Source organism: Astyanax mexicanus, chromosome 1, assembly GCF_023375975.1.
Source record: "Astyanax mexicanus isolate ESR-SI-001 chromosome 1, AstMex3_surface, whole genome shotgun sequence".
Taxonomy (NCBI): domain Eukaryota; kingdom Metazoa; phylum Chordata; class Actinopteri; order Characiformes; family Acestrorhamphidae; genus Astyanax; species Astyanax mexicanus.
The window spans coordinates 119,176,221-119,201,587 of NC_064408.1; the positions used below are offsets into that span (position 1 = coordinate 119,176,221).

Genomic DNA, 25,367 nt, shown 5'->3' on the forward strand with positions numbered 1-25,367 from the left:
ATATATATATATATATATATATATATATATATATATATATATATATATATATATATATATATATATATTTTTATTTATTTATTTATTTTTTTTTTTCTTGTTTAAATTGTATGTTGAGACATATAGCTCTGGATAAAAATAAGAGAGCACTTAAAAATTTGTTGAAAAAGAAATGAGTTTCTTCGATTTTACCAAATTGAAAAACCTATATAATCAAGAGGAAGCTGGATGATCACAAGCCATCAAACCAAACTGAACTCTACCAGAAGTGGCATAAAGTTATCAAACTCTTTATGAATATGAACTTGTTTTTTTTTCTTTGCAGTATTTGAGGTCTGAAAGCTCTGCTTCTTTTTTTGTTATTTCAGCCATTTCTCATTTTCTGCAAATAAATGCTCTAAATGACAATATTTTGAAAGTGTTCATTTTAATCAAACATATACCTATAAATAGCAATAGCAAATCAGAGAAACTGATTCAGAAACGGACGTGTTCTCTTCATTTTTTCCAGAGCTGTAGATTACTTTGCAAGTATTGTAAAATAATATGCTGGGACAACCCTGTATAAAATTCCCAACTCAGGAATACCGGTGTTTTTATTGTAAAATAAGAAGTCTCAGGGACCGCTGCTTTAACAAAGTAAGACTTTATTTAAAATTGTTCATCTTTTTCATTTTTCATCTTTTCATTTTTTTCACATTGCTTGATGAGAGAGACAAGCTTCGTCATCCAGGTGACCTGTGTAGAGTTCTGCAGGGGTAGACTCAGGGGGAGGGGTTGACACACACACACACACACACACACACACACACACACACACACACACACACACACATACATACACACACACACACACACACATACTCAGAAAAAGAAAATGTACATCATAACTTTGACAGAAATAAACTCCATCGCTTTCGTTTAGCTTACATTTGGCAATAATTCTGTATGTAGTTTTGTTCACTATACGGACAAAAGCATTGGGATTCCGGCTAATGCACTGTTTCTCTGTTTCTTTCAAAACCAAGATCATTATTTAGAGTTTATCCTGCTTTTGTTGGGGTAGCTGTCTGTACTGTGCAGAGAAAACTTAAAATTATATTTTGGGGTGAGCATTACTGTGAGGATTTGATTGCATTAAGCGACAGAGCATGAGTGAGGTGAGGATGATGAATAATGCTTTATGGTGCCATTACATTTATGTTAATCAGTTTGAGGGGGTTCTATTCTATTGGCAGGACTTCTCTACAGGGCCCAGACAAGCTGTGTGTGTGTGTGCATTTGCACAGTTGTGTCAGCAATAGTTGCAACTTAAAGTAGCATTAATTTTAAAAGTGTACACAAATATTTTATTTTTTTATAATTTTAACATCCACACAGCATGAAATTCTACCATTGTTGGTTTTAATTTGTGATGCTAAATAATACAAATCCAATGTCTTCCAAATGTCACATGCTAGTCTCATATTGATAACACTGCACAGAAGATCAAGTTTAAAGTCACAATGTTAGACAATAAAAAGAAATTCTGCTTCTGTTAAATGTTATATGTTCATGTCCACACGATATTGTTTTTTGAAGGATGTGTTACAAATCTAAATTCAACATTTGTCTGATGTTATGAATTTTGTCTGATCTTTCTAGCACCAATCTGACATCCTGTGCCTCTTGTGTTACTAAGACACTTTATGGGGGTTTCCCTGAATTTCTTAGGAAGTTTTGGAAGGAGGCATGGTCCACCACCAACCCAACATCTGCTGAACTTCAACTTGTTGACGTCCTCAGACGTTAAGTTTAAAGTCTTGATGTTAAAGAACCAACAAAAAAAAATCTATTTCTGTTTGAGGCCAACCCAATGTTGTTTTTAGACAGTTTTGTGAACAATCTAAATTCAACATTTATCCAATGTTTGAGTCTAACATCTTTCTAACGTCCATCTGACCACATTGCTGTATTTCTAAGAGACTTTATGGTGTTTTCTTTGAATTTCTTAGGGAAACATTACGTTGTAGTCTAACATCTAATGTAACATTTCTAAGGTCAAACGGACACCCTGCGCCTTCTGGTTTACTGAGACATTTTTACGGATTTTAATTGAGTTTCTCAGAAAAAAACTATTGGTTTTGGAAGGATGCATTCTCTAACAACAGACTCAACATCTGCTAAACTTCAAGATGTTAACGTCCATATAATGTCAAGTTTAATGTCGCAATGATAAATGAGTGAAGAAAAATTCTATTTCTGTTTAATGTTGGATGATGATGCCAACCCAGTGTTGTTTTTTTGTTTGTTTTTTGACATTTGTGACATTTATGCAATGTTTGAGTCTAACGTCAAACTGACACTTTACGGAGGTTTTCCCTGAATTTCTCAGTGAAACAGTGATTTTTGGAAAGATGCGTTCTCCACTACTAACTCAACATCTGCTAAACTTCATGATGTTCACGTCCACACAACGTCAAGTTTAATATTTCAATGATAAACAAATAAAGAAATATTCTACTTCTGTTTGATGATGACTGTTGATGTTAACCCAATTTAGTTTTTTTGACAGTTGTGTGAACAATCTAAATTTAACATTTATCCAATATTTGAGTCTAACATCAGTCTAATGTCAAACCGCCATCCTGTGCCTCTTGTGTTACTAAGACACTTTATGCATGTCTTCCCCAAATTTCTGAAGGAAACTGTATGTTTTTTAAGGATGCATTCTCCACCACCAACCTTAACATTTGCTAAACGTCATGATGTTAATGTCCACACAACGTCAAGTTTAATGTTGCAATGTGAATAATTCGAAAAAACCTACTTTTGTTTAATGTTGGATGTTGATGCCAACCCAATATTGTTTTTTCAAATATTGTGCATTCTCCACCACCAACTCAACATCTGCTAAACGTCATAATGTTAATGTCCTCAGAACAATGCTGATGTCAACCCAATGCTGTTTTTAGACAGTTGTGTGAACAATCAAAATTCAACATTTATCCAATGTTTGACTTTCTAGCGTCAATCTGACATCTCTGCTGTATTTCTTTATGGTGACTTTATGGTGTTTTATTTGAATTTCTTGGGGAAACATTACATTGTGGTCTAACATCTAATGTAACATTTCTAACGTCAAACTGACATCCTGCACCTTGACATTGGGCTGCTTTTTTTATGAATTTCCTTGTATTTCTCAGCCACCTGCTTGTTTGTTTGTTGCACTTGAATCAAGTATATGCGTCACTTTTTTTTCACATTGGTATTAATTTGCGTAGCACGTGCCCGCTGTACTTCTGTCCTTTTTTCTTGGAAATAAATCAGCAGTATTTCACTTTGGAGGAAAAGCCACTTGCCTTACTTTCTTATTTTCCCATTTCCCATTCACACCACTTCAACACACACTCATACACACACACACACACACACACATATAAAACCTATAAGACCGTACACACATACAGGGAGGAATGAGATGCGTTCTAGCCACCTAAAGCACTGAAGACATCCACAGAAGGAGAAGGAGGCTTTAAAGTGCAAACAGCAGAGCAGTAGAACCAACTTTCAGCCTCTTTCTCTTTACGTACAGACGAAAAAATAAAAATCTTTTTCTCAGAAGCAACGAGAAACGAGACACGATACCCAAACCAAAAACCAAAAAACGACAGAAAAAACAATATAATATATCCCTAAATACATTTATAGAGTCAGTGTGTCACATGGCGATGACAATGCTGCATAGTTACCTGGTTTGTCTCTTATAATTATTGCGGTATAGCGTCGCACGTCTCTGGTGTTCGGTCTCTGGTGCGACCCCGGTGTGACGCTCGAGTGGTCGGGATGGACAGAAAGGCAATGATCCACGTTACGACTGGACCACGTTACCGCGGAGGCTGAGACGGTGCATCAGACGTACTGTATCAGAGGTCACAGGTCAGAGGTCAGTAGGGAGCGAACAGTACCGGAGCGTGGGCGGTCCGAATAGGCCCGGGGGCGGGGCGGAGGAGGGCTGCGGGGAGGGACTGAGTCTGAAAGATGGAGGCGCTTTGGCCGGCACGCAGAGTGAAGGCGGGGCTTACCGCGGCGGCTGCCGCGGCGACGGCTGCCAGGTGGGAGGGCACTATCGTAGCCGTCAGTGGCTGGCACAGTTCCTTACCCAGGGGCAGCTTTACCTGCTGGAGACAAATCAGATAAAAAAAAACTGTTTTTCTTTATTTCTTTACTTAATTTACAGGGGTTGGACAATGAAACTGAAACACCTGTCATCATTTTAGTGTGGGAGGTTTCATCATGGCTAAATTGGAGCAGCCTGGTGTCCAATCTTCATTAATTACAATTGCATAATAATTGCACCAGTAAGAGTGTGAAGGTTCAATTATCAGGGTAAGAACACAGTTTTACTCTAAATATTACAATGCACACAACATTATGGGTGACACACCAGAGTTCAAAAGAGGACAAATTGTTGGTGCACGTCTTGCTGGAGCATCTGTGACCAAGACAGCAAGTCTTTGTGATGCATCAAGAGCCACGGTATCCAGGGTAATGTCAGCATACCACCAAGAAGAACCAACCACATCCAACAGGATTAACTGTGGACGCTGTAAGAGGAAGCTGTCTGAAAGGGATGTTCGGGTGCTAACCCGGATTGTATCCAACAAACATAAAACCACGGCTGATCAAATCACGGCAGAATTCAATGTGCACCTCAACTCTCCTGTTTCCACCAGAACTGTCCGTCACCACAATAAATTATTGTGGTCTAAAACCGGGTGTTTCAGTTTCATTGTCCAACCCCTGTATTTTTTACATTGTAGACTTATTATTATTAAAGACGTGAAAACAATTAAGGGACACATATCATATAGAAATACGTAGTAAAAAAAGTGTTTATCTTCCACAATTTCACAAAAGATTGAGCTGAAGCTTCACATCGTAAAGAAAAAGCAGCAACTTTTGGTCAGCACCTCCATCAACTCCTTTAAGACTCTAAGAAAATTTAAGCTATTCCAGGCTCTGGAAAAAAGATAAGAAAGCACTTAAAAAATATGAGTTTCTTTGATTTTACCAAACTGAAAACCTCTGGAATATAATCAAGAGGAAGATGGATGATCACAAACCATCAAACCAAACTGAACTGCTTTAATTTTTGCACCAGGAATAAAGCAGCATAAAGTTATCCAAAAGCAGTGTGTAAGACTGGTGGAGGAGAACATGATGCCAAGATGCATGATTAAAACTGTGATTAAAAACCAGGGTTATTCCACCAAATATTGATTTCTGAACTCTTAAAACTTTATGAATATTAACTTATTTTCTTTCTTTGCATTATTTGAGGTCTGAAAGCTCTGCATCTTTTTGTTATTTTAGCCGTTTTATGCAAATAAATGCTCTAAATGACAGTATTTTTATTTGGAATTTGGGAGAAATGTTGTCTGTAGTTTATAGAATAAAACAACAATGTTCATTTTACTCAAATATAAATCTATAAATAGCAAAATCAGAGAAACTGATTCAGAAACTGAACTGATTTCTTAATATATATCCATATTTGATTTTATTTCCACCCCTAGTACTCACCGTTTGTGGTTTGGTCGGTCCTCTTTGGGTCTTGGTGTAGGGGCTGTACTTGGGTTTGGCAGGTTTTCCTGCTGCTCTGTCTTTGTGGCGCCGGCTGCTGATATGCTGAAAGGAGACAAAAGGGAAGATTTTGAGCCATCGCCAAGACTGACAAATATGGAGCCTCATTTTTCACCTGGAATTCAGGCTTTCAGTTAACAGCTGTGCTGAACTTGTTAGGAGTTAATTACTTGAATTTCTTGTCTCTTAATGTGTTTGAGAGCATCAGTTGTAATCTAATTCATATTAAATTACAGTTAGGTCCAACCCTGCAATGTGATTGGCTGAGAGGCATTTTATGAGTGCCATTATCAGCCGGTAATGCACTGTAACCGAAGCTCTCCATGTATTACTTCACTACATACAGTTAACCTAGCAACGATGCAGTGCTTACAAACCAAATACAAACCAAATGCGATGTCATTATCTATACACCACTGGGAGCCGCTGGATCGCCATGTCTCCAATAGGCAGAACAGGCAAAGACGCGATCCCACAAATAAATAATAAGCCCAGCTATTTGAAAATACAGATTATTACACACATTATCAGCCACCAATATCAGGTTAAGAGCTGTTATTATTACAATAAAAGCTTAAATGTGTATATTTTAAGTTGAATGTAAGGTGGACTTTTGTAATTGCCGCTGGGGGACACCGAACAAAACGTTTAAATCTTAAAAAAAAACATTTTCTTTCAGTCAAATGATTGCTGGACTTTAATCTACACAGATTTCTCTCCCAAAAAAAACGTTTATTTGGGTGAGTAAAGTGCTTCACTTTTAACTGGCGTAGTTTTTTATAACCAAACAAGTTGTATTTTCTCCTCCTCTTTAACTCAAATCTTTTAATAAACAGTAATAAAGGAACTGAGGTATAATCGCAATAATACACTCTCCAATATAATGTGCCATTATTACACATTATAGCACTTTCTCTCGTGTATTATTGCTTACTTATGACAAGTACTCAACTTAGTAAAGAAAGAAATACTGTAAGAAATGAATGTTTCGGTCTATCTGAAACATTTCTAGAACTTTAAAAGTATTCTCAAGTGCAGTCACCACAAAGACCATCAAAAACTTTATAAGGATGGAACTGGCACTCATCAGGATTACCCCAGGGAAGGAAGAGCAAGAGTTTACTCTGTTGTAAAGGATAAATTCATCAGAGTTACCAGCCTCAGAAACCACAAGTTAACAGCTCCCCAGATAAGATCACCTTTGTTTTAAACACGTTTAAGTTACTACATGATTACCTATATGGTCCTCCATAGTCTGCATCACTTCATTATTCATTTACTATGTTTGACTGGTGCTTTATTTATGTGTATATGTTGTGTTACGACCCCTGGTCATATTGTTTTTTGTGTGCCTTCTGTGCTGTTTGTGTTTGGTTTTTGGTTGTAGGACCATGATTGGCCACCGGGGGCGCACTCTATAAAAGGGCAGGAGGAAACCTGACCTGGGATAGACGTTCAGGGCTCCTCCCCTTTCCTGACCTGGAACAACTTCCTGCTCAGACCAACCCGGCACCTCCATTTTGTATTCTGTGTGTTGCTTTAGTTTTTGCTTCAATATAGATTATTCTTTGGGTAAAGTAGGGGGTGAGTGCCATTTTGTTTTGCTACCTTTATCTTCTGTTTTGGTGACGGGGAGTCAGGGTAGTTTGTGTATTTTGTTTTCTTAATTTTGGCAGGTTCAGTTAGTTTTCTTTGGCCTATGCTCACTCCTGAAGTCATATTCCCTTATTTCTATCAATAAATTCATCCTGTTTGAATTCATTTTCAGTGTCTGGTGTTTGGTCTGGCAGAGGGTCTGGGGAGCGAGCCCACTCTTATTTTCTGTTATGGCCTGACCCTAGACCGTCGTAACAGTTGTTACTTAATACGAGGTCATAAATTACATATATGACAACATATAGGATTTTTCCACATTGAAAACCTCTGGAATATAATCAAGAGGAAGATGCATGATCACAAACAATAAAACCAAGCTAAACTGCTTGAATTTTTGCACCAGGAGTGTGAAGCATAAAGTTATCCAAAAGCAGTGTGTAAGACTGGTGGAGGAGAACATGATGCCAAGATGCATGAAAACTGTGATTAAAAACCAGGGTTATTCCACCAAATATTGATTTCTGAACTCTTAAAACTTTATGAATATTAACTTGATTTTTTTTGCATTATTTGTGGTCTGAAAGCTCTGCATTCTTTTTTTTTTTGTAATTTCACTCATTTCCCATTTTCTGCAAATAAATAAATGTTCTAAATGACAATATTTTTATTTGGAAATTGAGAGAAATGTCTGTAGTTTATAGAATAAAACAACAATGTTTATTTTACACAAACATAAACCTATAAACAGCAAAATCAGAGAAACTCTTCTTTTTTCCAGAGCTGTATATTGCTTTATTTGCAATTTTATGTGTCTACTGATACCAAACAAGCTTTATTTGTTGGGTCTTTCTGACCTGTTTGAGCTGCGTCTCGGAGTTGACGTGAACGTCGCACGTCTCACAGTGGAACGTCCTGTTCTGGAGGCCGGTGGTGGAGCCGGTGGGCGTCGGCAGCTTGCTCTTCACCCCTGCCCTGGGGAAGGACTTGATGGAGCCGTTGCCATTGCGAGCCTCCAGCATGGTCTTGTGTTTGGTGCCTGAGGGACAAGACAAGACAGCAGGAAGATGAATGAGGTAGAGCTGAAGATCATCTCTCTGGATCTAGATCTACTGCAGACAGAGAGAAAAACGTGTGCAGAAAGTTGGACGTTGAGGGTGTGCACAGACTGGTTGAGTAATATATCACTATTGTTTGCATTTTTACTAGTGGTGTCAATAGATAAAAAAAAAATATATATATATATGAGATAAATCACATCGGAATTCTGTGATTAATCATGATTAATAACACTTGCGCACCACAAAAGGCAGGAACTAATTCTCTTAATTTATCACGGGTGTGTTTTGGGCGTAATGTGAAATAAACCAATCAGTGTGCCAGTTGTCAATCCCTTTAAGAACCAGGTGAGCTCTGACTTTGGCTCGTTTGTATTTTAACAGCGCAAAGCTTTGGCGTGTCTCAGCAGACTGTGAAGATACACTAGCAGCTTATTTAAAGGAACAATAATGTTATTTTATTCTTTATTCTGTTTATTGTTGAGTTAAAAGTCATGTTTGTGTTCTTAACGAGTGGGGGTGTTTAGAGCGTTGGGAGTTATATTTTACTGTATAAAAATAGTACAAAAGTCGGTAACACTTTCTATGCATGTCATCTCTATAAGACTCTATAAACATACTCATAACACATTATAATGCATTCATAAGGCATTATAAACATGGCTATACATATTTATAAAAATCTATAATTCATCATAGCCATGTTTATTATGCATCATGAACTGTGAATATAAATCATTAATAGCTGTGTTAATAACACGTTATACGTCAATACCTAGAATCTTATATTGTCTAGTCTAGTATTGGATATAATACAAGTTATAGTCAATTATAATGTATTATAACAGGTCTTTGTGCACTCTAAGTAAGGTGACAGACTTTCATTGTGGGACTAGATTAATAACGATAGATATATACTATGATATAAACTATTTTAACATATATATTAAAAGCACAGCTTATAATGTATTATGATCACAAGTCATAATGCTTAATAAACATGGCTATAGTGGGTTATGCATTTTTATAAATATGTATAGCCATGTTTATAATGCCTTATGAATGCATAATTATATGTTATGAATGTGGTTATAGAGTCTAATAGAGATGACATTCATAGAAAGTGTTACCCAAAAGTCTTACTTAAATTGTGCTATGTGTTCTTAACTTTACTAAAATGAAACTATTTTAAATATACTTAAGTATTATTTAAACAATTAAACTACTTCCTGTATGTAACCCCATATTTTAAATATGCTTACAGTAAAATTATAATACATTTATTATATGAGCATTACAACTTTATCACTATTATTATTATACACCAGGTATATTAGTAGAAATGCATTAAGAATTGATGTTAAATATATGTGATATATATATTTACATTAGAGTACAAATATACATGCTTATTGTTCCTGTCTTTTGTAAGTAGCACACTTCTACTATACTTCGTTGGGTATAAAAATATATTTTAATATACTGTACTACAATTTCTAGAGTGTTAGAAATTTACTTTACATTTTTTTAATCAGTAGTAGTAATTTAATTAATTTTCTAAAAAGTCACATGATACATTGTACTTTAAGTGAACTACTGTAACAGTTGTTGTTTTTAGCACACTTTGCTAAAAATGTACAAAAGTATATTTAGAAAAAAGTATTTGTGAAAAATATTGAATTACATCGAACTAAAAGTGTACTTCATAGTAGTCTATTTTTTTTCACTTTCATAAAAAATATATATGATTAAAGTTTACTTTCAAACATTTGATGAAAGCATAATATTAATGTAGTTTTAATACATTTTAAGCAAGTTCATAAATCTGTTCATAAATTTGAAAATGTTTAAAGTACAATAAAGTATATATTTTTTTTCACCAGGGAAGCCATATAAATAACACATATTTCATACAATATATGTTTTTACACTAGTCAAACATATACACTATTTTACACATAATTTAGTTTGATTATGTTCATTTTACTCCAACATAAACCTTTAAATAGCAAAATCAGAGAAACTGATTCAAAAACTCGGCTGTAAATATCCATATTTAATTTCGCAATAACAACATTTATAATAAATTGATTTAAGATACCAAAAAAAGGAGCCACTTAGGAGACGAAAGAAATAGAAATAGCTGGAATTCCCATTACTAGTGTATATTCTATTAGTAATCCTGGTACTTTTAGTGGTTTCACTTACTTTTTCTAGCCTGCACTCTGGAAGAGTTCTCTTTCTAGTTGATACTCTTTTTTTGTGAATAATGATGTGACTATTAAAATTAACGATGGTTCAAATGGCAATTAAAAGCTGGATAAAAGATCACATTCCTCCCACAGTTCTGGGAGTAATAACTCTTGCTTATGAGGACAACAACTGCGTATCTGAGCGTGGGCCATACAGTAGGGCTGGCTGTTTCGCTCGGCTGCGAATGTTTGTGCCGTGAATTTTCCGGCGTAATCACACTGGTGACTCATTCGGCAAGGATGTGCTAAGACAGCTGCTGCGTGTTCTTGTTATGGTCAGATATTTCTGGTGATGACTCTATTATAGAGCAAATTACGGCTGTTTATCTTTACAGAAATGTGAAGCCCGTGGCTGTGGCGGTTCTGTGTGAAGTGAGGCTTCATGCTGGGCCTTTTTAAACCGCTGCGCTGTCTTCGCTTTGTAATATGCTGAGGAAACGAAAAGCAAAAAAAAAAAAATAAAATAAAAATACTGCTGAAAATACAAATAATGACAACTTTTCAAACCATTTCACAGCAAATGTTCAGAGAGAGAAAAAAAAGCAGGAATGTTAGATAAAGAAAATAAAATAAAATAAAAAATAAATAAATATGATGAGTAATATAGTGTACCTTTTAAAGAGAAAGCCTACACTGTGCAGTGCTCTGACAAAACAAAAATCACGGCCCATTAATGCCACCATTTATTTGCAGAAAATGAGAAATGGCTGAAATAACTAAAAAAAAAAAAAAAAAGATGGAGAGCTTTCAGAACTCAACTAATACAAAAAGAAAACAAAAACAAGTTCATATTCATAAAGTTTTAAAAGTTCAGAAATAATCAATATTTGATAGAATAACTTTATGCTTTAGACTCCTGATGAAACTTTTGATTGTACTGCACTGTATCTGATCGTTTTTAAACACAGCTTATGATGCTTTATAAATCATCATTCATAATGCATACAATACATGTGTATAATGTATTTTTATGCATATTTATAGCCATGTTTTTAATGTCTGTAATTGAATTATTACATAATTACATAATTACTATTCAAAACATCTGCTGGTCAAACTGTAGGCGGCTTTACTTAATTTGTTTTACAAGGTTTCTAATCTAAAGATGATTACAAAATTATGTGATATTTAAAAAGTATGTTTAAAAGGAAGTCCAGCAATTCCTTTGATTTTCTCTCAAGAAAGTCTGTATTTTAAATAAATGGTCGACTGCATGTTCAAATAATTGAGATTTATGACAAAAGGAAATCTATCCTGTTACTGGCACTCACTCCTGTTACTTTTTATATGTTTTTAGCATAGAATTAGCAAAAACACAAAAAATAGCTAATTGGCGGCTATGCTAATAGCATGAGGACACTAAGCACATTGTAGTGATTTTCAAAAAAAATGTATTTTAAATATAAACAAATAAGATTTAATAAAAACTAATTTAGGTAACAGGACAGAGTGTTGAGACTGAGTTCCTCGTCATTGTTACAATAAGATCAAATATACAGAAAAAACTAATGAGAGGACTTAAGTCTAATCTTTCCATGACCTTCAATAGAACCAGCTGATGTCACTTCCTGTTGTAGATGTGCAGTAACTTGTAGAATGTTCCAGATGTTTAGGAAGAGGTAATATGTTACGGTAACAGGACTGAGTAAAAACCCAACCAGGGGCACCACTAAAATGTGTGTTTCACCTTAAATATTATGGATTTATTATGACAAATATATTTTTAAAGCATAGATTGGATTTGATGGGAGTCTCAGAACAATGCAAAACAAATATTATATCTATGAATATCTATTTTAATAATTATATTTCATGGTAAAGTTTATAGTTATGCTACAGTTATGCCATTTGTTCAGTGCTCTTTTTATTAATTTTTCAAATATATTAAATATCTTACTTTTGCAATTATGTACGTACAAGACACTATGCTTAATAATAAATTGTATTTTTAAGTTGTGTCATATTGTGTGTACATTTATATGTGTAATTTCCTGAGTGAAGTGCAGGGCTGCTCACCACTGTTATGCGCCTCCAGTTGTGACGGCGAGTTGACGGCCACCTTGCAGAGGGAGCAGTAGAGGAGCCTCAGGGCTTTCTCCGCCTCCGTCTCCGCAGGCTCCGCCCTCTCCCCCTCCGACTCTGACTCCGCCTCCTGCTCCGTGGGCTGGGGGGCTCCAGGTGTTAAGCAGGGACCCTCGTCCCCCGCCGATGCTGCAGACGCTGCTGAGGTAGACTGGGTCTCCATGGCTGGACCAGTGCTGGAGCCAGACTGGACTGAGGGCGGGGGCACCGGGGCCGGGAGCACAGGACTGCACTCTGGAGGGGGGAGAGATAAAAGAGAGAAAAGAAAAGTTCTGAATTAAAGCATGTTTATACATATTGTAGCATCACTGTGGGGCGGAGTTAACAGGTCAGGCCATCAGCTGCCGGAGCCCTGAGAGAGCCCAATTAGTCTAGCTCTCTCTGGGTGGGTACAGTAGATGGCACTCTTTCCCCACATCACTCCTAGGGTGATGTGGATCAGCACAAGGCTGCGAATGTGAGCTGATGTATCTGAACCGAGTCGCTGCACTTTCCTAAGAGCGTTAGTGCTGTGATTGCATCAGCAGCAGTTCAAAAAGAGGCGGAGTCTGACTTCACATGTGTCGGAGGAGGCATGTGCTAGTTTTCTGAGTGCTAGTTGGGGCAAAAAGGGAACAAAATGAAATAAAATGAAAAAAAAAAAAAAACATGCGGAAAGGGTGACCACCATGCATGCTTTTTAAAAATAATTTGAATATGATGATATTTCTCTAAAACTTCAATTTGTAGGAATCTATACAATGAGATAACCTCCTAAGATCTGAACTCTTGTATGGCAGTTTTTTTTTTTATTTCTTTTTGCTATTTGGGCTAATCGGCACCTGATTTGTGTAAAAACAAAGAATGATCATTTTACATGATGTAGTTTCTGAGAAAAATGATGTCCACATATGAGGACTTTAGGTTTTTATTTCGATAGAACACAATGAAGTCTTAATTATTAGTAATGATGTGCAAAACATGAAGTCACTGGTTGACGTAGACACCCTAACGTCTCTGATCAACTTGTATTTCTGAGGATTTTCTTTTACTAGCTACTGCAGACAATGGAGGCTGAGGAACAGGTTCATGTGCAGCATAAATATTTATATAGACCTTTAATTATTTTGTATTTTCACCTATTTACCTAATTTACCTTGTGAATATTATTAAATCAGTTTAATGTAATTTTAGATTACATTAAGCTATTTGTGTAATGTAATTTTAGCTCATGGTGTGTATATGTAATACAGCTCAGCACAAATAAATAGTGTTTTTTAAAGCACTGATATCTGTTGATTTCTGTATTTCAGTATTCAACAGCTATATCAGCTTCTATAGATCCTTTCTCTTCTAAAGCAGGACAGAACTGGCAGTGAATTTACTGAAGTTCTCTGTTCTCTCCGAGCGCTGTGACATCTGACATTCATCCTGACAGTCTGAAAGCATCATCATGCCAGATCCGTTAACAGCTGCCCAGCAGTCAGACGTACGGCTGCTTTGTTCTAGTCGCCCTACTCTAGTTCAACACATCAGCTGAAGGTTTATGTTCACACTGTACAGCTACTTTTAGTTTATTCTGACTTTTTTTGGTTGTGTGGGAAGGGGTTATACTGTAGAAATAGAGTAGCATGGTTAAAAGCTTGTTGAACATGTGGTATACCATAGCAGCCACCTAGAAACTCCATAGAAACGCCATATCTATAACCCACCTACCTACTGTAATGTTATGATAAAAACCAAGCCAATCTCTTGACACAAACTACCTCATTTTATTGTCTCAAACTTTGGCTTCATTGCAAGAATTCCATCAACCACTTTGGATACCACAGCAGCCACCTCCCAATCCCCAGAATCCAGTATTAGATACATGGAGCATCTTAGAAAGTCCAGCACCTATCATTATTTATTGTTAGTCACTCTATTTTTCTCTTTTTGGTATTGAATTCAATAATAAATCTTCAAAATAAGAGGGGTAAAAAAACTTTACCAGCATGGTGGGGTTAAATAGAATATCCAGATGTCAAAAAAAAAAAAACATAAAATATAAAATATACAATTTCCATTAGGTCCATACTAATAAAATAAAACTGTGACTGTGTTTTAAATTTAAATTTTAGTACTATGAAATAATATAGGTGCAATAGTGGTAATTGCCCAAGCAAAATAATGAGACTTTACTAATTAGTTGACATTTAAAAGGACATTTAAAAAATATGTTAGTAATTTTTTTATCAGACTGATGTTTGCTACACTTAGTTTGGTTTACCCAGATTATAACACTGATACAATGGCATAATATTAAGGCAGATATCATACAATATGCGCCCTATTTTAGCGATCTATAGGCTAGCTGTCAACTGCACATCATGTAGCTGGATTTAGGGCGTGCCGGTGTGTCTTAAGTATCTTGAGGGCACAAAAAAATAAGCCATGCGTGACTCAAAACTCAAGACAAAAGGCATGAACAAATTCTCTTAATTAATCATGGGTGTGGTTAATTTTGGGAAGTTGTCATTCCATTTAAGAGGCAGGTGAGCTCTGACTTTGGCGTGTTCGAATCTTAACAGCAGCAGAGACTGATACTGAGCTGCTCGTTCACACTGTGAAGATACACCAGCAGCTCATTGAAGGGAACAGTGATGTTACTTCCTTTACTCCTATAGGAATGAACTCTGATGATTGACTGTTGTCAGGGTTTTAATCAGTCAGTGGAGCTCCTGTGTTTTTTCATACATAAAAATGCAGCTCAAAGTGCTTCACAATAAAATGAAATAAAACAGCAAAATATAAGTAAGTAATATAAAAAACAAAGAAATTAAAAAGTTATACTTTAATAAAATAGTAGAAAATAAAATAACATTTATATTAAAATAAAATATAGAATAAAATACATTTTAACAAAAATTATCAAATCAAAATAAGAAATAAAAAAGTTAAGTATAAGCAGAACAGAAGCTAGTAGAAAGCTAAAATAAACAAGAAGGTTTTTAGCTGCCTTTTATTACAGAATTACTGAAATAAATAACTTTTCAATGATATTCTGTTTTTTTTTTTTTTCAGATGCACTAGAATGAAGAATAGGTATAGCCACAAATGGCATAATCATCAACAATAAAAGCTTAAAATAAACGCTTAAAATAGATCACTCTGTGTTTAATACATCTATATAATATATGAGTTTCACTGAATTAATAATAATAATAATAATAATAATAATAATAATAATAATAATAATAATAATAATAATAATAATAATAATAAACTTAATTTATTTAGCACTTTTCATGTGTAAAATTAAACAGCAACATGTAAAAGTAATATAAAACAAATAAAACAATTAAAAAGTAACACTTTAATAAAATAGTAGGAAATAAAATAACATTTATATTAGAATATAGAATAAAATACATTTGAACAAAAATGATCAATTAAAAATAATAAGAAATAAAAAAAGTTAAGTATAGGCAGAACAGAAGCTAGTAGAAAGCTTAACTAAACAAGAAGGTTTTTAGCTGCCTTTTATTACTGAATTACTGTAATAAAGTAACTTTTCAATGATATTCTGTTTTTTTTTTTTTTTTTTTTTTGAGATGCACTAGAATAATATAGGTATAGCCACAAATGGCAGTTCCAGGGTTCAAAGCATGATTTCAACAGGATTTCAGAAGAAACAAAAAATGAGCGAGCAGTTGTCTCAATACGTTTCTCCATATGGTGTATTCTATCATTTCTTTTTTTCTTTTCTTTTTTTTTTTTACCAGCGCTGATAAGATCCTCGTTACTCCACTGCGTAAATGTGACAGAGTAAGTAAATCCCCACCTCTGTAGAGACCCACAGCGCAGCGTAATGGTGTCAAATATCCAGACAGCGGCATCAGGCGGCGGTATAACCTAATGCAGCTGACAGCAGAAATTAATTACAGCGAATAAGATAAACTGCCTTTGGTTTCTTGGAGCGAGATGAGGCGCGGGCTTTGGCGGAGTGCAGTGATCAATGTCTCGTGAGGGCCAGGGCTCTTTGTGCAGACATAACACAGAGGCAGCATCCACTCTCTTCATCTCAGCTCCAGGGATTCAATCGATATTGAATTATGTCCTTCTATTTTGGTGAGCTATGAAGTGGCCCTCTTATTTATCTCGCGCTCCTCCAGCCAGTGCCGCGGGGATGATGACTGAAAAAAATAAATAAAAAGAAGCCGAGGCGAAGCCGCCGCCACCAAGTATCAAAGCTGCTGAAGAGTCTGCATTAATGCTATGAAGCTATATGAAGCCAGAAAGAAACACCTGTCATTTTAGTGTGGGAGGTTAATTACAACATTGCACTAGTAAGAGCTGTAAGAGTATGAAGGTTCAATTATCAGGGTAAGAGCACAGTTCTGCTCAAAATATTGCAATGCACACAACATTATGGGTGACATACCAGAGTTCAAAATAGGACAAATTGTTGGTGCACGTCTTGCTGGCGCATCTGTGACCAAGACAGCAAGTCTTTGTGATGCATCAAGAGCCACGGTATCCAGGGTAATGTCAGCATACCACCAAGAAGAACCAACCACATCCAACAGGATTAACTGTGGACGCTGTAAGAGGAAGCTGTCTGAAAGGGATGTTCGGGTGCTAACCCGGATTGTATCCAAAAAACATAAAACCACGGCTGATCAAATCACGGCAGAATTCAATGTGCACCTCAACTCTCCTGTTTCCACCAGAACTGTCCATCACCACAATCAATTATTGTGGTCTAAAACCAGGTGTTTCAGTTTCATTGTCCAACCCCTGTATATTTTCTGGCCCACCGTGTGACCTGGAGGACAGCCTCTGAGCTACAGCTACAGGTGATTGAGCCACCCGGCTGTGGCTCGAGGAGGAACTGGAGTAGTAAGTGGTGCTATTATTCTCCCACTACACAGAACACCATTGACTTTAAGTGGCCCACCCACGCACTACAGAGCACCACTGTTCTCTGGGCTGTCTGGTCTCTGGAGGCCTCTTCATGCATAGATGTTCCAGACCTGTGTGAAGGGTCACTAAACAGTGGGCAAGAGCCAATACTGCAGATACTTTCCCATATATATTTATCTTAAAAGACCAATATGTGTCATATTTTCTGCTTAGAAACTTATAATTGTAATGTCAGGGCTCAAGCACACAATAGGATGTACGTAGGTCAAGGGTCGGCAATAGGCAAGCATGGAACATCTGGCCCGTGAGGTTGTTTGAACTATAATGAACGATAATGAAAAAAAAAAATGCTTCTCTGGGGAGCTTGTGTTTACATTCCTCCCCTCTCTCTCTCTTTCTCACTCTGTATCACTTTAGTTTTTCGCCCGTTCTCATTTTTCCTCCCGTTCTTTTGCTCCCTCTCCCCTCATAAAGGCGTGTTTTCTCGGCAGTGTCCCAATTCACTAGCCGGGGCAGCGGTAGTGTATTGGGCCATGCCCCTGATGAAACGGGTTCAATCCCGCGTGAGGAGCGGTGTGTTTATTTATTTATTTTTTTACTTTCTTCTTGGGTTTACCTGCTTTGAGATCAACTGTTCTGCAATTGGGTTCAACAACCCTCTGGGCTGGAGAGCTATTAGTTTGTAGCACTGTAAAGAGACCAATATGAATATATTACTATATAGGTATATTACTGTACTAATTCATTAAATGATCAGAACATGTGATTATATATAAAGGAAACTTATATCTAAGATGAACTTCAGCCAGTGTGTGCAGTACTTGAACTGTTTAACATGGAGTGAAAATCTGCTTTTTCTTTTTTTAGCCTCTGATCCCACACACTGCCCAGTCCCTAGTCATATTTCCACACCCTGGGCTGCCAGGTATGAAACACAATAGTAGGTAATAGCATTCTGCCTCTTCTTCAGTAAAACACCAGTTCATATTGGCAAATGTGTTTGATTAGTGTTTAGAATAAATAAAATGAATTAGCGGCATTGTTAATTTTTAAAATTAAAGGTGTCCTTCCGCTAAAATCTACTTTTTCTTGTTCTTTGTGAAATACTATAGGTCTCTCTGAGTTGTTCTGTATATGATGCTGCATATGCTGCATATTTTTTTTGCAGTAGGTAGTAAAAGAAAATCCTCAGAAATACAAGTTGATCAGAGAGATGTTAGGGTGTCGACATCAACCAGTGACTTCATGCTCTCGCCCACCTCGGCTCAGGACCGCCCACAGGAGTTCTCTGTTGCAGTGCTGTTAGCCAATTAAAGGTGATATATTTGCATGTATGAATATTCATGAGCAAGAGCCGAAACGTGCCTTTCTTCAGAGAACACTAATTCAGTGATCTAAAACGGGGGAAAATAGAAACACCAGAGCACTTTTTTACACAATTTCAATTCATTTATACTAGAGACAAAAACTAGACTGTTTAAAATGAATTAAAAAACATTTTTTTTTTACAAAATCTGCATCATGATGTTCAGACCTATTTAGATTCACCTGTAACTAACTCACCTGACACCTGACTAATAAACTAATTAACAGAGAGCTTCCTGAGTTGAGTTAGGTGAGCTACAGCAAGGACAATAAACACTACAGCTGTGGTTTTCTACTGAATTATTGCAAATGGACAAATAAAATGTGCTTATCTGTTAAAAAAACAGTTTAAAAAGTTGTGTTTTGTGAGATTCTGACCGGACGTGTTTGAGGTCCGGGTCACAGAAGGCCCAGTTCTCTGCACTGGGTTCAGATTGAGAGCAAGACCTTAACTGGAACAGCTGACAGAGCTTTTATACCGAACGTCTGGGGAGACGCCACTCAAAACACACACACACACACATAATACAAACACACACACACACACACACACACACACCGCAGCCTCAGCAGGGCTGCACTTATTACGCTGACTGTTGACGGATGTGTGGTACAGGCACACGTCTCAATTCTCCATTCTGACACTTTATGGCGGGGTGCCTCAGGGCTATGTAGTGGGCTCTCTTCTCTTTAGGTGAATAAGCAGATATATCTCTAGACTCGTCAGCTAAAACGATCCAATACTCTGACGATCTTCTCATTATCGGCCTCATTAGGGATAATAACGAAGTGCGCTATCGATGGACTATCGGCGCTGGCCATCAGCTTAATACACTCCAGACTGTAGACTGACATCATCATCGATTTCAGCATCTCAGCGACTCAAAATCAGATTTCAGGTCAATCGATATCTTCAACTTCTTCAAAACTTTACTCTGAATAGGGAAGATCAACACTATCTATTACAAAAAAGCTCTAGCAACAAAAATGGCTCCATTATTGACTATATAGTCATCTCAGTCGATTCTATATTGAGACATCCTTCAAATATTGTATTTTTTATGCTTTTTTTTTAAGCTCACCATTTTGTTAAGAAGTAGAGTCATTAAAGACCTCTTTAGAAGTATTTAATGACTAATCGAACACAGTTTAGTGTTTATGTCTCTGTGAATGTTTGAGTGGATTTATGATATATGATATATAATAGTACTTATTGGGAACTGTACAGGGTGTGGTCTGTGTTCTCCTATGCTGTGTGTTGTGCTACATGTACCAAACACATATTTGCATGTACATCTGCTGGTATGTGTGTCTGTCTTTCTATATGTCTGCTTGTATATGTGTGTCTCTGTGTGTCTGTCTATCCATCTATCCATCTAGCTGTGTCTGTCCGTCTGTCTGTCTGATTAATTATCTGTCTATTTTTCTGACTGTCCTTGCATCCATTAATCCATTTATCCATTCATATGTATATGTGTTTCCATATGTCTATCTGTATATGAATCTAGCTGTCTGTCTGTTCATCTGTCTGTCTAAATGATTGTCTGTTTTTTTGTCTGTCTGTCCTTCAATCCACCCATCTATCTATATTTATATATATTTCCATATGTCTATCTGTATATGAATCTAGCTGTCTGTCTGTTTGTCTGTCTGTCTAAATGATTGTCTGTTTTTTCTGTCTGTCTGTACTTCAATTCCTTCGTCCATTTATATTAGTATGTATTATTTCCATATGTCTATCTGTCTGTCCTTCTGTCTGTCTGCTTGTTTCTGTGTGTCTCTGAGTGTCTGTCTATTTTTATGTCTGTTTATCTGTCTGCCTATCCATCTAGTTGTCTGTATCTCCATCCATCCACCCATCCACCCATCCATCTGTAATTGTATGTCTTTCCATATGTCTATCTGTATATCCATCTAGCTGTTTATCTGTTTGTCTGTCTGTCCTTCTGGTTGTCTATCTGTATGTCTGCTTGTATCTGTGTGTCTCTGAGTGTCTATTTTAATGTCTGTCTATCTGTAGGTCTATGTGTCTATCCGTCTAGCTGTCTGTCTGTCAATCTGTATGTTCATCCATAGATCTATATTTGTATGTATTTCCATATGTTTGACTGTCTGTCCTTCTGTCTGTCTATCTATGTCTATCTGTTTGCTATCAAGCTGTCTGTCTGTTTGTGTCTGTCTGATTGATTGTCCATCCATCTCCATCCATCCATCCATCCATCCATCTACATTTGTATATCTTTTCATATGTGTATCTGTCAGTCCTTCTGTCTGTATTTCCATATATCTATTTGTATATCCATATAGCTGTCTGTCAGTCTGTGATTGATTGTCTGTCTGTCCTTCCATCCATCCATCCATCCATCCATCCATCTATCCATCCGTATTTTTGTATATATATTTCCATATGTCTATCTGTCTGTCCCTCTGTGTGTCTTTCTATCTGTATGTCCATCTGTTTATCTGTCTAATTTTATGTCTATTCTGTCTCTATGTCTAGACAGATAGACATCTGTCTGTATTTAGGCAGAGTTAACCTTCCTTTAGTAAAATAAAACGGTAACACTTTACTTGGATGGTCCATTTGATGGCCTCTTTTTGGCTCAACTGACATTCAACTAACATTCAACTACATGTCTATTAAATGCAAATGAACTAAAAGGTAAAAGTAAATGATTCTCTATTGAATATAACCCTACATTCAACTCTAATCCAAACACTTATCTTAATATTTTAGGATTGGGTTTAGGGTTAGATTTTAAGCTTAAGGTTAAGGTTAGGGTTAGAGTTAGGTGTAGGGTTTGATTTTAGGGTTGATTAAGTGTTAAGGTTAGGGTTAGGTGTAGGGTTTGATTTTAGGGTTGATTAAGAGTTAAGGTTAGGGTTAGGTGTAGGGTTAGATTTTATGGTTGATTAAGGGTTAAGGTTAGGGTTAGGTGTAGGGTTAGATTTTAGGGTTGATTAAGGGTTAAGGTTAGGGTTAGGTGTAGGGTTTGATTTTAGGGTTGATTAAGTGTTAAGGTTAGGGTTAGGTGTAGGGTTAGATTTTAGGGTTGATTAAGGGTTAAGGTTAGGGTTAGGTGTAGGGTTAGATTTTATGGTTGATTAAGGGTTAAGGTTAGGGTTAGGTGTAGGGTTAGATTTTATGGTTGATTAAGGGTTAAGGTTAGGGTTAGCTGTAGGGTTTGATTTTAGGGTTGATTAAGGGTTAAGGTTAGGGTTAGGTGTAGGGTTTGATTTTAGGGTTGATTAAGGGTTAAGGTTAGGGTTAGGTGTAGGGTTTGATTTTAGGATTGATTAAGGGTTAAGGTTAGGGTTAGGTGTAGGGTTTGATTTTAGGGTTGATTAAGTGTTAAGGTTAGTGTTAGGTGTAGGGTTAGATTTTATGGTTGATTAAGGGTTAAGGTTAGGGTTAGGTGTAGGGTTAGATTTTAGGGTTGATTAAGGGTTAAGGTTAGGGTTAGGTGTAGGGTTTGATTTTAGGGTTGATTAAGTGTTAAGGTTAGGGTTAGGTGTAGGGTTAGATTTTAGGGTTGATTAAGGGTTAAGGTTAGGGTTAGGTGTAGGGTTTGATTTTAGGATTGATTAAGGGTTAAGGTTAGGGTTAGGTGTAGGGTTTGATTTTAGGGTTGATTAAGTGTTAAGGTTAGGGTTAGGTGTAGGGTTAGATTTTATGGTTGATTAAGGGTTAAGGTTAGGGTTAGGTGTAGGGTTAGATTTTAGGGTTGATTAAGGGTTAAGGTTAGGGTTGGGTGTAGGGTTAGATTTTATGGTTGATTAAGGGTTAAGGTTAGGGTTAGCTGTAGGGTTTGATTTTAGGGTTGATTAAGGGTTAAGGTTAGGGTTAGGTGTAGGGTTTGATTTTAGGATTGATTAAGGGTTAAGGTTAGGGTTAGATGTAGGGTTAGATTTTAGGGTTGATTAAGGGTTAAGGTTAGGGTTAGGTGTAGGGTTTGATTTTATGGTTGATTAAGGGTTAAGGTTAGGGTTAGGTGTAGGGTTTGATTTTAGGGTTGATTAAGGGTTAAGGTTAGGGTTAGGTGTAGGGTTTGATTTTAGGGTTGATTAAGGGTTATGGTTAGGGTTAGGTGTAGGGTTAGATTTTATGGTTGATTAAGGGTTAAGGTTAGGGTTAGGTGAAGGGTTAGATTTTATGGTTGATTAAGGGTTAAGGTTAGGGTTAGGTGTAGGGTTTGATTTTATGGTTGATTAAGGGTTAAGGTTAGGGTTAGGTGTAGGGTTTGATTTTAGGGTTGATTAAGGGTTAAGGTTAGGGTTAGGTGTAGGGTTTGATTTTAGGGTTGATTAAGGGTTAAGGTTAGGGTTAAGTGTAGGGTTTATTAAGGGTTAATGTAGAAAAATGGTCTAATCGAGTAAAAGTACTCAAAAGTATTCAAAATACAATTTCATTAAGTAGCAATACTATTTTAATGCTAGCATGCATCAACAAAGTAAATATCATTATGATGGTATACTGTTAATACTGTCTATAAAATATAGCATAAATGAAGGCAATTCCTACACTGAAGTGCCAGTTTACAGTCTTTTCTGTTAGTAAAATGTACCGGTCACTGTGAGTCTGACCCAGACAGCAGCTGCTGTATGGAGTGTGTTATATAAATGTGCAGCATCCTGTGTTTTAGCTCTAATTATCACCCAGCTATAGCTAACCCCGCACAGCCAGCAAACGAGCATCAGAAACAGTTCTAGAGCGGAAACAACAACAACAGTCCATTAAAACTGGCCTTAACCAGGGCACAGCCAATAACGCACAGTTACAGGTGTGTGTGTGTGTGTGTGTGTGTGTATGAGTGTGTGTGAGGATCAGTGTGTGTGTCTGTATGTGTGATAGCTCCCATAAATCAATTAGAGCTGCGTTTTACGTCTGAAAACAAGTCATTAAAAGCTGCTTTGTGCAGTTCGCCGGCCGCTTTGATTCTCTGTCAGTCAGCTGCTAATCCATAGCCTCAGGTACTCTGACCTGAGAGAGAGAGAGAGAGTGAGAAAGAGAGAGAGAGAGAGAGAAAGAGAGAGAAAGAGAGAGAGAGAGAGAGCAAACCCAGTCCCCTCTCATTAATGTCTGTAATGACTGTGATCAATCTCCCGGTCATCTACAGTATCCACACACAGGGGAGAGCGACAGAGCGCAAAAAAGACAGAGAGAGAGAGAGAGAGAGAGAGACAGAGAGAGAGAGAGACAGAGAGAGAGAGAGAAAAAAATAATCGACCTCCAGAACTGCTCTACAAAAGCAATGAGAGCAGTAACTACAGCAGCATTAGCCCATCCAAACTCCAAACTCCGTCAACACCATCAAACTTGTGCTGGGCCCTATTTTTGCGACACTGTGCAGCTTGATTTAGGGCGTATCAGTGTGTCTTTGCTATCGTAACGACAGGAAAAGTACACCTTGAGCAGCTCGAAATGTGTAAAAGGCATGTACTAACTCTCTTAGCATATCGCTTGCCTTTTCCTGTAAGAGCCAAGTGAGGTCTGACTTTGGCGGATTGCTATTTTAACGGCGCAGCTACCTGGACGTGTACAACGCTTTTCAGCAGAGGAAACTGACCTGCTTGTTCGCATTCATTCATTCTGTCTGTTCATTGTTGATGTCAAAGTTTGCATAGCTGCCAACAGGAACGTGCTATGGGTTTGTGCACTGTGTGCTCATGTTAGAGCTTAGATTCTTTGCCCGAACTCAACCTAAATAAAAAAGGGCCGGACCCAAGCTTTTCCACCATTTTCCATTTGTTTAGAAGCTGTTTTCTATTCTTAAACCATGTTAAATTATATTAGATTAGAGGAAAGTCATTCAGACATCATTATTGTAGCCTAATTTACCAATGTTTATGCCTGTGGATCATTGCTTGCATTGTTTGTGTTCCTCTTTCAGGTCTTATAACAGTAATTATATCAGACAGTCACATGCCCTGATCTCTTTTACTCCAGAAGACATACGGCTGCTCAAAAATATAATCATTTAAAATGTAAAAGGAAGCAGAATTGTTCTATTTTCCTGGAACTGATCATGTTTTGATCAAAATTTTACCAAACGTCTGTTTTTTTTTTTAACTTATTTTTGAATGTATAGACTTTAAATATATTCACACCTAAGATATCTTTTCAACAATGGTTAGACTAGAGTGTTTATGAGTTGAAATCATAAGAATATTGATGATTTAAGTTCATTATATGGCTTATTAATTATTACTTTGTTAAAATACATGGAGAAACAGCATCAGGTGGATTTATGTTTCTTGATAATCAATAATCACACCTCTAGGATACATGTAGATACTAAAAACCTGACACTCAGAGCAGCCTATGCCTTTCAGTATTTTGAGGATCAGGACACACAAAGAAAACTACTGTATATACAAAACTGTAAACTTTTTAGTCTAAATAAATGTAAAAAAAAAGTGTTTAGTGCAAAATAACTACTTAGTAAAAATATGCAAGTAAAATAAAAACTATATAAAGTAGTGCGCACATCATACCTAGCTTTAGTTT

At 36.7% G+C, this 25,367-nt stretch overlaps 1 protein-coding gene across 3 annotated transcripts in view; it reads right to left on the reverse strand.

Annotated features, from left to right (window-relative positions):
* Positions 1-630: 630 nt before the first annotated feature.
* znf385d (zinc finger protein 385D) overlaps positions 631-25,367 on the reverse strand; it is a 140,507-nt gene continuing 115,770 nt past the window's right edge. For 2 of the 3 annotated variants that reach the window (XM_049467585.1, XM_049467583.1), the window contains 4 exons: positions 12,545-12,844; positions 8,076-8,257; positions 5,566-5,670; positions 631-4,160 (listed from right to left, as the gene is read on the reverse strand). In XM_049467585.1, coding sequence (XP_049323542.1) covers positions 3,927-4,160; positions 5,566-5,670; positions 8,076-8,257; positions 12,545-12,844 — 821 coding nt within the window. In that variant the 3' untranslated portion in view covers positions 631-3,926. The remainder of the gene's footprint in view (positions 4,161-5,565; positions 5,671-8,075; positions 8,258-12,544; positions 12,845-25,367) is intronic. The other variant, XM_049467584.1, reaches the window with a different exon arrangement.